The following is a 14,676-nucleotide window of genomic DNA, read 5'->3' on the forward strand; positions in this document are numbered from 1 at the left end:
CCCAGTTTATCTGAAGGAGCGCCTCCAGCATCACCAATTTTGCCACCTGACGAGATCAGCCGCGCAAGACCTTCTCTCGGTCCCACCAGTTAGGACAGTGAGGCTGGTGTGGACCAGAGAGAGGGCATTTTCGACTGTGGCCCCCACCCTCTGGAATTCCCTTCCTTTCGATCTCCGCCATGCCCCTTCCCTGATAGGTTTCCGCCGGGCCTTGAAAACCTGGCTGTTCAGGCAGGCCTAAGGGACCTCTGGGGTGGTTTAGTTTTAATACTGATATTATTAATTATTATTATGATTCTTGTGGTTTTATTGTATTTATTGATGAAATTGTACGTCGCCTAGAGTGGCCGTTGATTCGGCCAGTTGGCGACTCAGAAATAAAATTTATTATTATTATTATTATTATTATTATTACTACTACTACTAGTTAGCCCATAGTTAGTCATTATATCCACAGTGGAGAACTATAATTTGCAAACCAGGATATTACACCACATTTTGAAGTCGGTTTAATTAAGGGTTTAGAAGTCTGTTCCAGGAGTTCAGTTTCGGTAATATCCCTGTGCCAGGATATGGAGCAGATCCAGCCTAGGCTTTAGCAATTCTTCAGTCTCTCCACCCAGCTTGGACTTGTCCAAGCAGGCAATAGCCAACCATTGTGATAGGCCTTCTGCCTTTCTAGTTTGTACTGGGACTGGTTCAGTAAAACCTGCTAACTATGCCTAGGCATCTTCCTGATGCCTTTTTTTCAAGGTTCCTTGTTTTCAAGGTTTGGCATAGTTGGGTGCCTGCTAAGGGCCTACACCCTACCAGGGAACCAATTAGCAAGATCCCCCTAGACCTACTCTTTTGAGGGCTGGCACCAACGGGTGGCCAGGTCGGGCCCTGGCTGAGGCCCACAGGGGCCCCAGAAGGGCCCCTCATTAGGGTGGGAGAGTAGCACTCCCCCTGCCACAGATCACAGGGAGGGAGCTTTCAGGCCGCCTACCTGTTCACTCGCTCCATTTACCTCTCTCTCCTGTCTTCTGAGGCTGTGCATGCTGTGCGCGCAGGGTTGCCATCAACCAAGATGGTGGCAGAGGCTTTTTAAAGGGGCTGATGGTTCTACTGCCATCTTGGTTGATGGCAGGATGTGCGTGCACATAGCAAACCGTGCTTGCGTGCCATCAACCAAGATGGCGGCAGGGATATCAGCCCCTTAGAGAAGCCTCCACTGCCATCTTGGTTGATGTCAGCCCTGTGTGCGCAGTGTACACAGCAACAGGAGACAAGAGAGAGGTAGGTGAAACAGGCAGAGCTGTGTGCCCAGGACAACCTGGTGCCTGAGGGTCAAGTCATGCCTGGTGCCAGCCCTGCTTTTCACCATTGCATCTTACTTCTTCACATGCCTCTTGCTCTGGCCCAGATGGGATGAGCAAACAAACAACTGGGTGGGGCATGAGGAGCAGCTATCACTGCTTTCTTGCTTATTGGCTGTGTCTGGCAACCAAGCAGATAACAGCAATGATGAGGCAGAGGAGGAGGAGCAATGCCTGTGAGGGCACAGGCTCACAGGAGCAGGGGTGCCCACTGAGGGTGAGATGCCCAAGGACAACTCTCCATCCAAACAAACTTGGAGCTGGTACTACTTGAAAGTTTGACAGGGTTTATAGCCCTTCCATCTGGACTGAACTATGAAGAGTTTGCAGAAGAGCGAGCCTGAATCTCATTCTTCTGTCAATGTTCTTTAGCAAGTATTTATAAACTTGGGGGCTGGGCATAAAGGGGAGGGGGATTTTTATGTTACATCATTTTATCCGATTAATTTATAACTGCACGGTTACTTGCCTGGGATCACTGTACCTAAAGGACTGCCTTTCCCATATGAACCTGCAATCGTCATCTGAGACCCTTCTGTATGCCATCTCCAAGGGGGGTCCAGAGGGTGGTGACAAGAGAATAGGTCTTCTCTGTAGTAGCCCCCCACTTTTGGAATCTTCTCCCCAGGGAGGCTCACCTGACACCAAACTTATCATTGTTTCAGGCAAAGATATTTTTGTTTTCCTCGCCATTTGGGCAGCACCAATGATATTATATTATATTGTTAAATCTGTTTTGAATGCTTTTGTAGTTTTATTATTGCATTTCTACTTGGCTGTAAATTGCTTTGAAACTTTTTCGTGGGGAGCGGTATATAAATGAAATAAGACTAGCCCTAAACCTGTTGCTTTCTGTCTTCCCCCGCCCCCTTTTTTTGTGCTCCCTAGTGTAACAGTGACTTTGTGCCTGTCTGCGGCTCCAGTGGTGATACCTATCAGAATGAATGCTACTTGAGACAGGCTGCCTGCAAGCAGCAAAGCGAAATCCTTGTGGCGTCAGAAGGATCGTGTGCCACCGGTAGGTCCTGCAAGCTTCATACAGCAGATGATCTACAACCGAATCCAGTAGGCTGTATATAATCATAAGCAGCCATTTTGCATTGCTGCCAGATTCAACCCTGGTTAATAATTGAAAACTTGGTGCCATGTGTAGCATCAAGTACAGTGGATATATTTTGTTTTGCCTCATCCTAATCCTTCTCAGAATCTTTGGTCTCTTAAAACACTATTGCTTTTTAAAATTATTCTACACCGTTTTGCACCTTTGCGTGTGGTTAAGAAAGGAAGAGTCTGACATACGGGACCCTAACTAGGCAATGCATGGCCCACTTGCAGAGTTTGCAGGGTGTTCCGGTCTGCTTCTGCCACATGGCCAATGAGGAAAGGGAGGCAGCCCTACCCAATGGGAAGCATCCAACGATGACTGTCTGCTTGAGCAATGGGAATCTGCTTGATTTCGTTTCCCCAGCCACTGGCATCCCCCTGCCATCAGCTCCAGAAGAGATACTGGGGATATGTGGCTGGTTGCAGGGGGGAGGAGTGGACACCCATTCACACTAAATCAGCTCTCATCCAATATATTAGGGCAATTATTATTATAATTACGACTGTCATCCTTGTCATCGTTAATATTTCTTACTTGCTCTTCACCACAAGGTCCCAAGGTGGGTTGCAGCAATTAAAAATTCAGTGTTAAAAACAGTTTTAAACTAATTATAGTCCAAGGAATATGGTCAGTCCTGATGACAAATATTGTGTCGCTGCAGCTCACTTGGATGGGGCTTGGGCAGGGCAGTGGGAAAGTAGGGTCTGTGCAGATGCACTGGTGGGAATGCTAAATTGGCTCCACTGGGGTGTCTGCATAGCTCCAACCTTGCAACTCCTGCCCTGCCCCACTGCCATCCAGATAAATTGCAGTGCAGAAGGGTGGCTCCATGGTGCTGCACCGCTATCCTGGCCGCTACAGGTCTGGGGTACATGAAGCCCAATGTAAAAGCGGTCTGTTCACCCAAGCTGGCATGTAGCTTTAAAAATGAAGCCCGTGGCAGAAACGGCTTGCCCTTGCTTTTCTGGCAATTAGTTAAAAAGCACAAACAAGCACACATGACTTGGCTCAAAAATATGCCAAAAAAAAAAAGCCAGGCCACATTATTGTGTGCATTTGGTTTCTCCTCCTGTTGGTTGGCAACGAAAAAAAACATAAGAAGAGGCCTGCTGGATCAGGCCATCTAGTCCAGCATCCTGTTCTGACAGTGGCCAGTCAGATGCTTATTGCAAGCCAACAAGCAGAACCTGAGCACAACCCTCTCCCCATTTGTGATACCCAGTAACTGGTATTCAGAGGCATACTGCTTCTGACAGTGGAAGGAGAAACATGGACATCATGACGAGTTGCATTTGACAGCTTTATCCTCCATGAATTTGTCTAATGCTCTTTTAAAGCCATTCAAGTTGATGGCCATCACTATAGGTTGTGGGAGCTGTGTGCAGAAATACATTGCTTCATAGGATGCCCCTGGCTTCTAGTATTATAAGATGGAGAGAAAAACATCCCTCTATCCACTGTCTCCACACCATGCATAATCTTAGATACATCTACCATGACCACCCTTGAAAAATGGAAATGGATTGCCTTCAAGTTGATCCCAATTTATGGCAACCCTACACCCTTACTTGCCTTTTTTCTAAACTAAAAAACCCCCAATGATGTAACCTTTCCTCATAGGGGAATTTCTCCAATCCCTTCATCATTTGTTTTTCTGAACCATTTCTAGCACTGGAAATGTTTTAAATACCTGTCTGGAACTGTTTTGGCCAATATATTTTTTTTCATTCCTTCTGTAAACTACTTTGAGGGTTTTGTTTTGTTTTTACAACAAAGTGGTATTATAAATGCTGTAAATAAAAATGTAAATAAATTTTGGAGTCACTGTGCATGTACACTTTTTTAAAATTTCTATTCAAAAATTATTTGAAAGATAAAATATATAATATGCTATTTTTGCAAGTAATTAAAAAACTGCATGCACACTTTTATTATAATCATAACTGAAGTTGTTCACTGTGCATGACTACCAAGATCCTGCTGTGATCTTCAGTTCTAGATCTCCTGCTCAATTATTATGCAGTATATGCACACAGAGAAAAAGACATTCTTGCTGCTCCTGAAAGCTAAAAACATCCAACTTGTGATATGCAGATAATCAGGAAAAGGAAGCTATTTTCAGGACTTGCAAAGGGTTGTAGCTATTGCCTGGAGGTCAGCAAATCCCTCGTCAATCACAACCCCGACTTCACTTATTGACTAAAAACCTGAAAAGATGAGGTTTTGGGCAGCCAGCATTTAGCTCATTTAACAGAAGTTGCAGCAGGGGCTGACATTTTGGTGTATATCACTTGAACCAGACTGCCTTGGAACTGTCCGGAGATTGCGGTGACTCACCTGGAGACCTGGAGAGTACAAAAAAACGCCCTGCCATGTGAAAACCAGAGACCTGGAACCAGGGCCGGCTCCTGGAATGCCGGGCCCCTTGGGCATCAGCTTGCCCTGGGTCCCGGCGCGTGTGTGTGTGTGCACACATGCACGCACACACGCACCCCCCCACGCACCCCCACCTACCTGTCTGCTGTCTTTTACCATTGCCCTTAACGAAGATGGCTGCTGCGGTTTCCCTAAAGGGATGCCGCCGATGCCGCCATCTTTGTTGATGGCACGCGTGCGTGCTATGCGCATGCAACTCTGCCATCAACTAAGATGGCGGCAGGGGCTTCAGTACTTTAGGAAAACTGCGGCCGACATCTTCGTTAAGGCCAATGGTAAAAGACAGCGGACAGGTAGGTGGGGGGCGTGGGGAGGTGGATCGCGGAAGGGGAGCGGAGGGGCAGCTGAGGGGCCCCCTGTATCTCCAGGGGCTGTTGGCCCAGTGCCCCGCCTGGCCGCCCTTTAGAACCAGCCCTGCCTGGAACCCTAGATCAAAGTGATTAGTCATCATGAACAGCAGCTTCATTAGCATATCGTGTCTCATGATGTTGCATTTCTTTGGCCTATAGGAGAACATCGGCTTTTACCATTTGTGGGCTCCCAGATAGCCCCACATAGAGCATAAGAGAGAAGGGCCAGCTATGAAAGTTAATGCTTACTTTCCTTATGTGACCAAAAAAAATTATTAGGAAGTTTTTCTTAGACCATTTAGCTCAGAGGAATGTGTGTGATGGAAGATAATCTTGTTTGTAATCATAGAATGTAGCACAGAGTTGGAAGAGAGGCCTTGCTTGCCTTTGCAGTTTGTGATAATATGGTTAAAAAAAAGTCCAGTTTCTACAGCTTACTTATCTACAAACCAAGCAATTGCTGAAGAAGAAGAAGAAAGAAAGAGAATTGTTTGCAGGCTCATCTTTTGCTTAGATGCACATAGGGTTGCTATTTTGTTTTTAATTGCAAACCACAATTGCAATTTGAAGAGCATCACAGCTTCATTTAAAATGAAGATTTAAAAAGAAAATCGAAATGATGATGGATGTTTGCAAACTAAGCTGGATTAACCAGATCTGACTGTAGATAAATTGGGATTCTGACTCTCGGTATTCAGACAGAATCCCAATTTTGTATTTTGCAAGCTCTCTGTTTGCCTTCCTAACTACCAGTGACACTGAGGAGCATTTGTGAACTGAATTGCTACTGAAATGAGGCTCTGAACTATGTAAACTTGTCTTCTTTGTCTTCAGATTCATCATTTCTTAAAACTCAGCTTTTTAATAATATTTTACATGTCTACTCATAAGCAACCCCACAAAATTCAATGGGACTTACTACCAGGCAAGTGTATATAGCAGGAGTTCCCAGCCTTTTTGGACCAAAGGTCACATTTCATATTTTGAAAGACCCCTGGGGGCACCAGTCACAGAATGGCTGTCATGGGAGTGTGGCATAACACAAAATGGCTGCCATGATGAGCACTGCAGAAAATTAGAGTAGTCATGGTGAAGCTCAGTGGAGTCCCAAGGGGAGGCGGGGGGACAGCCCACCCCAGGTGTAGTCAATAAGGGGGTGCAATAAGGGGGTGCAAGATGGAGTAGGGTTACCAGGTGTCCGATTTTCAGCAGGAGTTTCTGGTTTTGGGGGGGTCCCCTCTGGGTCTCCAGCTAACATACCTTAATCTCCGGACTCTTTGCTTCAGTTTTAAAAAAAATTAAGTTTCTAGGTGGTCTGGTTCCCGAAATATACACCAAAAAGTCAGCTGCCCCCTGAGACTGTTTAATATGTTTATTAACGGATCTGTATAGCAGCTATTAGCAGAACTTGGAAAATTTACTTTTTAAAACTACAACTCCCATCAGCCCCAGCCAGCATGGCCACTGGATTGGGCTGATGGGAGTTGTAGTTCAAAAAAAATAACTTTCCCAAGCTGGGGCTCTAACCCCGCCCTTTCAGGATTGTAGCCAATAAGGGAAGCCAGGGTTGTGATTTGTTGACCCAGGCAGTGCTTGGGCTTCATTGCAACGTCAGAAAATGGTGGTTTTCAGATCTTCAGTTTCAGTAATAAGTAAGAATATGGCTTAAAGTTTTTTTTTCTCTTGTGTGCCCCAGGCTGACCCTGGGCTGTTGGAGAGGACAGTGCTTTGAAAACCTTGGCAATATGAAAGTATTTAATCCAATACTTGCTTTTAATGCTAATTCCATGTACCTGGAGTAAACCTCATTGAATTCATTAGGACTTACTTTTGAGTAGACATGGTTAGGAATGTGCTGTAAATTAATGGGACTTCTGAGTAAACATAACAAAGAATTGTGTTTGTGTTGTTAATCTTTCCCTCTCTCTCCAATCCAATTTTAAAGCAATTAGGCAGGGTTTATCTAGGTATCACATTTTTATTATGTAGGAAACTAATACTGATCTTTTAAAAAAATGTTCTGCAATGACCAACTGGTTTGACAATAAACATATGGGGTGTATTTTTACAAGTGTGTGTGTATATGGAGTCTTTCCAACAATCCTGTGAGGTAGGGTTGGTAATTGGACACCAAGGCAGCTCACAATAAGAAATAAATCCCTTTAAAAACCAATAACCATAAAACAAGTATAAACAGTTGCAAAACAGCTTAAAGTGGCATGATTCTGAATTTTGGGTTGGGTGAATGAAGTTTATTTATTTATTTTGCCAGGGGGGCAAACAAAAGCACTAAAACACTTTAAAAATCATAAAAACAGACTTTAAAATATATTAAAACAAAACGTCTTTAAAAACATTTTTTAAAGCTGTGACTCCAAAAATTATTTATGTATTTTATTTACAACAGTTATACTGCTTTATTGTAAAAAAATCTCAAACCAACAATGAGTTAAAAACAGATTTAAAAACACAATAGCTTTTACATGCATGGATAGGCTTGCCTAAAGAAAAATGATTTTAGCAGGTGCTGAAAAGGAGCGTTTGCCTAATGTCAATAGGCAAGGAGTTCCAAAGCGTAGGTGTTGCCACTTCGTTGTTGTTGTTGTTACGTGCCTTCAAGTCAAATTTGACTTATAGCGACCCTATGAATCAGTGACCTCCAATAGCATCTGTCATGAACCACCCTGTTCAGATCTTGTAAGTTCAAGTCTGTGGATTCCTTTATGGAATCTATCCATCTCTTGTTTGGTCTTCCTCTTTTTCTACTCTCTTCTGTTTTTCTGTATTGTGTTTTCTAATGAATCATGTCTTCTCATTATGTGTCCAAAGTCAGAGGAAGGCAATGGTAAACCACCTCTGAATACCTCTTACCACGAAAACCCTATGAACAGTGTATCCAAAATGCTGCCACTTTACAGGACTGATTTCTTACAAGAGCAGAACAAGTACTATGTGGCACCCATAACACGGAAAGCACAGCTTGAACTTGGCCTGGTAGCAAATCAGCAACCAATGCAGATTTCAGAGCAGAGGTATTATGTGCTGATAGGATCTCACTCATGTCAGCAATCATGCTGCAGCATTCTGCATTAACTGACTGGCTGCAAGGATTTTTTTAGTTTTGGTTTTCGGTTATGAATCCTGACTGGTTGTGGGATGCTAAGTTGTCTGCCTTACTCATAGGAATCTTGTTGTGGTTGGTATGGTATTGCATTTAGGAAAGCATCACTGTCTTTTGTATTTCATTTTCTGTTTGCATTTCATTTACCTTTAACCTCACTCCCTTACATCCATAGAAACAACAGCAGTGGTTGAATGTGCTCAGCTCAACCCCCTAAAACCCACTGATGATGCACCTTGTCGGTTGCATGGCAGTTTGTTTCTTGCCCAATAGTGGTAAAAGAGAATTCACATATTTGAAAGTGTGGCTGCAGTTGTCGTTCCCAAGCTGCTGCCTGTTTTCTCTCTGTCAATTATTACTCACTGGAATTGGGTTGGCTGTCAAAGTGAGTTTATAGCAGCCCATAGGGTAGACAGAAAGGGTAAGAATCTTCTTACTCTCACTCATTTCTCAGACCTCTTTCTGAAGTGAAGGGTCAAATCTGTAAAGAAGTTTGGAGCAGCCACATTAAAAGATAAGGTCAGGGCATTCCAGGCAGGGGGTTGCCAACCCTGCTTGGATATAGATCTCTTCGCAAAGGATCCCTAGTCAAGGTTTACCAACAGCACAATCCAGACTGCTCAGAAGTAAGTCCTGTTGAGTTGTATGGGGCTTAGTCCCTTAGTGCGTTAGTTTAGAATTGCAGCCTTCAGGGGCATCCATCTTTATTCCCGAATGCTCCCATCTCCAAAACACTAGGCTCCTTTCTGCCTACAGCGGCCTTCCGGTGACTGGCCTGGCCTGAAGGCACTTAAACCCTTCTTGCCAAAAGCAAGCAGGCTAGATTAAATGTTCCCTACCCAGGCTCCATCTTTTAGCTAAGATTTCTAGCTTAATTTCCAATCAGATATTTTTTTAATTGCATGCTCCAAGCAACTGTGATTGATGCTTAATGTATCATGCTTAATGACATCACTCAGGCCTGCCATGTGACATCACTCAGGCCTGCCCCCATGACATCACTCGGGCCTGCCCCTAAAAACTCAGTTTTGGGGATGCTTCTGACCTGGCAACCCTAAGATGGAGTGTTCATTATGAAGCTGGACGTGCAGCTATGGAGGCTGAGCCGGGTGGCGGTGGCCTGAGCCAAGCTGTGTGCATCGTGACAGGTACCTTGTGGGGCTTGGGCCGGAGCCTGGCATGCCTGCTGGCCCCGTGGCTGGCGCCCGGCTCGGCCCTGCTGCTGGTGGCTTGCTCGGCCGGTGCCCTGGGCGAGCTGGAGGGCGAGCTACACGCCGCCTGCCCAGCACTGCACGTGTAGGGCCTGCCTGCCAGCCAACCTGGCCTCGGACGAGGGGCTGCAGTGCATGCTCCAGGCCGGGCGGGCGCTCCGCGGTGGGGCTGGCCGGCTCCAGTGGCTTCTTCTCATCAGCAATGCTAGTGAGCACCCTCCCATTTGAAAGAGGCGCCTCTGAGGCTGAGCAAGTGCAGAGTGCTTTTGCTCTTCATGGTTTGCCAATCCCCCCCCCTGCAAGTTCCCTTGCCCTGCTGTAAGTAACCCTCCGCGGGGCGCCTTCTGCTTCCCCAGCCCCCGTGGATGTTTTAGATTGGAAGCTCCCGGGGGCAGGGACCTCTCTTCTTGTACCCTGTAAAGCACTAGGCACAGTGATGCCATCATATAAGCAAATAAAGTACCCCCCACACACATGGTTTAAGTGGGATGGGAACTTGTTAAATAAATTCCAAGACAGTTTTGAGGTCGGCGGCAGGAATCGCATTGAGGTTGTTACTGTGGGAATGCCAGTGGAGAGGAGTCAAATGTTTCCACTTTTAAACATGTCTGTTTGTAGTTCATGGGGGGGGGAAATCTAGCGCAGGGGTTCCCCAACCTTTCCCCCCAAGGACCACTTCAAAATTGCAGAGGGTCTTGGTGGGAGGGGACTATTAAGAGGAGGGGGGTGTTTAAAAATGATCCGCCCGGGGTGTCAAATACGCTAGGTACGCCACTGGTGAAGCTTTTCCCATAGTTGTATTTCCATGCTAGAAAGGCTTAACCTATTGAATTTCTGCCTGCCAGGCAGCTATTAAAGGCACAAAATGTAAATGTACTGCCTTCAAGTCAATTCCAACTTATGGCGACCCTATAAGGTTTTCATGAGACTGAGAGGCAGTGACTGGCCCAAGGTCACCCAGTGAGCTTCATGGCTATGTGAGGATTCGAACCCTGGTCTCCCAGGTCATAGTCCTTAAACCAAAGCCTAGGCTGCCATTCTGTACCCACTTACATGGAAGTGAGCCCCATTAAATGCAAAGAAACTTACTTCTGAACAGACACTTATACCATTGTAGCGTAAGTTAATTGTACAGTAAATTCTTAATGAATTCATGATCTTTAACAACTGCAAAGCAGGACACATGCCTAAGCCTCTTTGCAAAGTTTTCACATTAGTTTTTTTGTGGGAGGGGGATTTTGTAACATTCACTCACGCTCATTGTGCAGTAGTATTTGCAGAAAATAATGTCTAGGCACTACCTGATGTCAGGTGAACCCAGCACAGGAAAGATGCATTGCGGTTGCTAGGAGAAAAAACAAGGGCAAACTATGGAGATTCCAAGACAGAAAAGCAGGAAAAGTGCACTAAAATGCAAGGCAAAACAGCAACTCTTGGGGATCCCAGGGATTCCTGTTGCTAGGGTTGCCAGGTTCCTGGCCTGAGACTGATCCTGTATCTTTAGGAGAAGAGAAATTCAGCCAAGTTCAGGTGTTCTTGCAACACTGTAATGAGAAAAACCACAAGGTGGAATTCTCCCTCCCCCCTGCACAACTTTTAAAGATACAGAATTTCTCTTCTAAAGATACAGGATCAGTCTCAGGCCAGGAACCTGGCAACCCTACTGTTGCCTGATGTTCAGACAACTCACTCATCAATCACAGCTCTGACTTCTGGCTAATAACACTGACAGGCAGGCGTAGCCAGGCTGGCTTATTTCACATAAATAGCTTAGAAGGATACCTGCACATTTTGTTCCAAAACTTTTTCTAGGATGGCTAGAGACTTTTTAAAAAAATGAAAGTTCACATTCTGGCCTACCTGCTGGGGTCGCCACTGAAGGCCTTGCCGGGCACTATGGTGGCCACTCCTGGTGTGTGGGAATGCCACCTGAGTTTCCTTTCAAACTGTATCTTTCCAAATATTTTTCAGTGTACATTTCAAGTTTAATTAGCTTTGTAACAAATTGTTTTTATTGACTGGTCATCCAGGAATAGGTATTAAAGTGATTGTTATTTGCCCAGAGTCTTTTGTATATTTACCAGGACTTGTCCCTGGTAAATCACAGTCCCCGTTTTCCATTTGGTAGATCACAGTCCCTAATATTTTTACATTTAAATCTCCTTGCTGGCCTGGCTTTCTGCTGTGTAAAGGTACTAAAGATCAACATGATAATGTGTATAGAACCAATTGCTTTTTGATAGTCTCCCCTGATTCCCTTGAAAGTGCAATCCGCAATGCTGCTATGCTGGTTTTACACTATTCGGTGCTGGTTCTGTTTTTCTAATGATTTTTTTTAGTTGTCAATCGATTGCATTTGTATTTTATTGTTTTTAATTTGTGAACTGCCCAGAGGACATGGTTAATTGGGGTGGTATATACATGCCAAAAGCAAGCACATGCTATGCTACCAAATATCCCCCTATAACAGTGGATCAGGCAGCAAAATGATCTAGCGCTCCTGCAACAGCCACCGTTGGTCTGAGCAGGCATAGGATTTCCTGGCCGGGCCCAGCTATATGTGTTGCAGAGTCCTGACTTCATAAAACTTTGTGACTACTTAGGCCTGTCTCATACCAGCACAGGGAGTTGTTGCTGGGTCACTGGCTCATGCTGCCCTGGCCTCTTACTGGGAGAAAGGATGGGATATAAATCAAATAAATAAATAAATAAAACTGCTTGCTTATAGGTGTAGACGTGGATTCTGAAGGCCTGACTGCCTATAAGGGACGGAGATCTCGTCAGTGGGTTGTGTTGAATGTACCCCATGATTTTACAGCCAAATGTGAATTTAGTTCTACTTGCTTTCAAAAGCTAACTTTAAGATACATACACACACCCAACAAATATGGAAGCAAATGAAAATTGGTAAGGAAATTAACATTGCCAGCGTCAGTGCTGTAAACCAAGGATTAAAAACGGCAACATCCTTTGCATTTTTATATACAACTTAAAAGGAACTTTGCAGCATCAAATGGAAAGTTCACATGAAACATTTAGCATAGCTCTCTCTAATTTGCAGAGGAATGACATCAGAAGCACAATTTCCTACAGTGCATTTCAACTAAGCAGGATGTGTAGGGTTGCCATATTCCAGTTCCACAAATCCGGGCAGGTTGATTTGCATATTATGCAAATTATTTGCATATTGTGCTAATTATTTGCATATTAATACTTGGATTGTCCAGTTGTTTTATTTTTGTGCCTAGGAATTACCACCAAAAACTGGGGAAAGATGTGAGAAATCCTTTTTTTTAAAAGCAACATTTTTAGCCTTAAATGCCTAGACTCTAGTTTCCAACACTATGGAGTATTTATTGATTGATTAAGAGAATTTATATCCTGCCCTTTTGCTGTTAAAAACAGAGCTCAGCACAGCTTACAAATATAATAAAAACAATAAAAATACACACTCAATATAAAAACATAATAAAAACACAAAATAGCAACAAACATAAAGTAAGTCAGGGCAACAGTACGGTTAACCATATACGATATATTTCAAAGATGTGGTGGGTGGAGAAAAACAAGAAGCCAAAATGTTAGGAAAAGGAGTCTTTCACACCACATGCTCAGTTGTAAATACTGTTGCAGCAAGCTTTACAAGTTCCTCCAGTATTCCACTGGTGCAGGCACTCAGACATTCAAAGTATCTGTATGTTTCTTAGGTTTTATAAAAGCAGAGCTTTGCTTAACTCAAAATTTCTTCTCCCTTTGATCAACCACATCTACACAGGTTCCACCTCCATACTCAAAATGAAACTGGGCCTGGAAGTGTGCAACAACCCCACACATACCTTGCTAATTAGATTACCAATGCCAGGATGTCTGTCTTATTGACTACTCTCCTGCTCCCCCCCCCCCCGGGCATCATGAAAGACCCAGTCCTGGGCTCAGAAACAAAATAAATATCTGGTCCTCTTCAAAGTATTGATAAGCCTCTTGTTTTAATTGAAATAATAATTATAAATTCTTGTTCTTATCACTAATGGGAGTTAATTATCTTGCATATGCTGCTGTTGCTTCTATGGCTGTAACGGAGTGAGGTTAAAGATAAGTGAAATAGGAAAAATAGGAAAAAAACAACACAATACCATACCAACCACAACAAGATTCCTATGAGTAAGGCAGAAAACTAAGCATCTCACAACCAAAAATATGATAAATGAAGAAATATTTATATAAAAGCATGACTATCAAATATATTTATTATTTACACAAACTGTAAAGATATTTATAGTGCAATCCTAGGTTTATTTATTCAGAAGCAAGTCCCAGCGTATTCAGTGGGGCTTACTCAAACAGGGACAGAAATGCAACTTCAAGTGATAAGCAACTTCATTCACACAACCCAAAATTCCGAATCATGCCACTTTACGCTGTTTTGCAATTGTTTATACTTGTTTTTATGGTTATTGGATTTTAAATGGCTTTATTTCTTGTTGTGAGCTGCCTTGGTTTCCAACCCTACCTCACAGGGGTGTCGGAAAGATTCCATACACACACACGCAGACACTGCAGATGTACAAATACATACAGCCCATATAATAGTTTATTGTCAAACCAGTTGGTCATTGCAGAAAAATCAGTATTAGTTTTAAAAAAATCAGTATTACTTTCCTACAGAATAAAAACTGTAATACCTAAGTAAGCCCTGCCTACTTGCTTTAAAATAGGACTGGAGAGCACAAACACAATTCTTTTTTACATTCATTCCAAAGTCCCATTGATTTTCAGCACATTCATAACCATGTCTACTCAAAAGTAAGTCCTATTGAATTCAATGGGATTTACTCTGGGCATATGGGATTAGCATTGCTTTTACAAAAAGCAAGCATTGGGAAAGTTTTCAAAACACTGCCCAAGATCTGACTCCTGCACACAAGAGGAAAAAAAACTGAAATGTATATACTTACCCAATTTATGAGATTTTCAGATAAACAGGGGGTGAAACCACCATTTTGTTTTCTAGACACTGCCTAAGGTCAATGAAACTGAAACACAATCCCTGATTGGCTGCAATCCTGAACAGGCGGGGTTAAAGCTACGAAGTGCT

General features: G+C 43.6%; 1 protein-coding gene across 3 annotated transcripts in view; it reads left to right on the forward strand.

Moving 5' to 3' along the window:
• Positions 1-14,676, forward strand: part of TMEFF2 (transmembrane protein with EGF like and two follistatin like domains 2) — a 386,403-nt gene that overhangs the window by 37,449 nt on the left and 334,278 nt on the right. For all 3 annotated transcript variants that reach the window (XM_061612885.1, XM_061612887.1, XM_061612886.1), the window contains exon 3: positions 2,247-2,376. In XM_061612885.1, coding sequence (XP_061468869.1) covers positions 2,247-2,376 — 130 coding nt within the window. The remainder of the gene's footprint in view (positions 1-2,246; positions 2,377-14,676) is intronic.

Source organism: Rhineura floridana, chromosome 2, assembly GCF_030035675.1.
Source record: "Rhineura floridana isolate rRhiFlo1 chromosome 2, rRhiFlo1.hap2, whole genome shotgun sequence".
Classification (NCBI taxonomy): domain Eukaryota; kingdom Metazoa; phylum Chordata; class Lepidosauria; order Squamata; family Rhineuridae; genus Rhineura; species Rhineura floridana.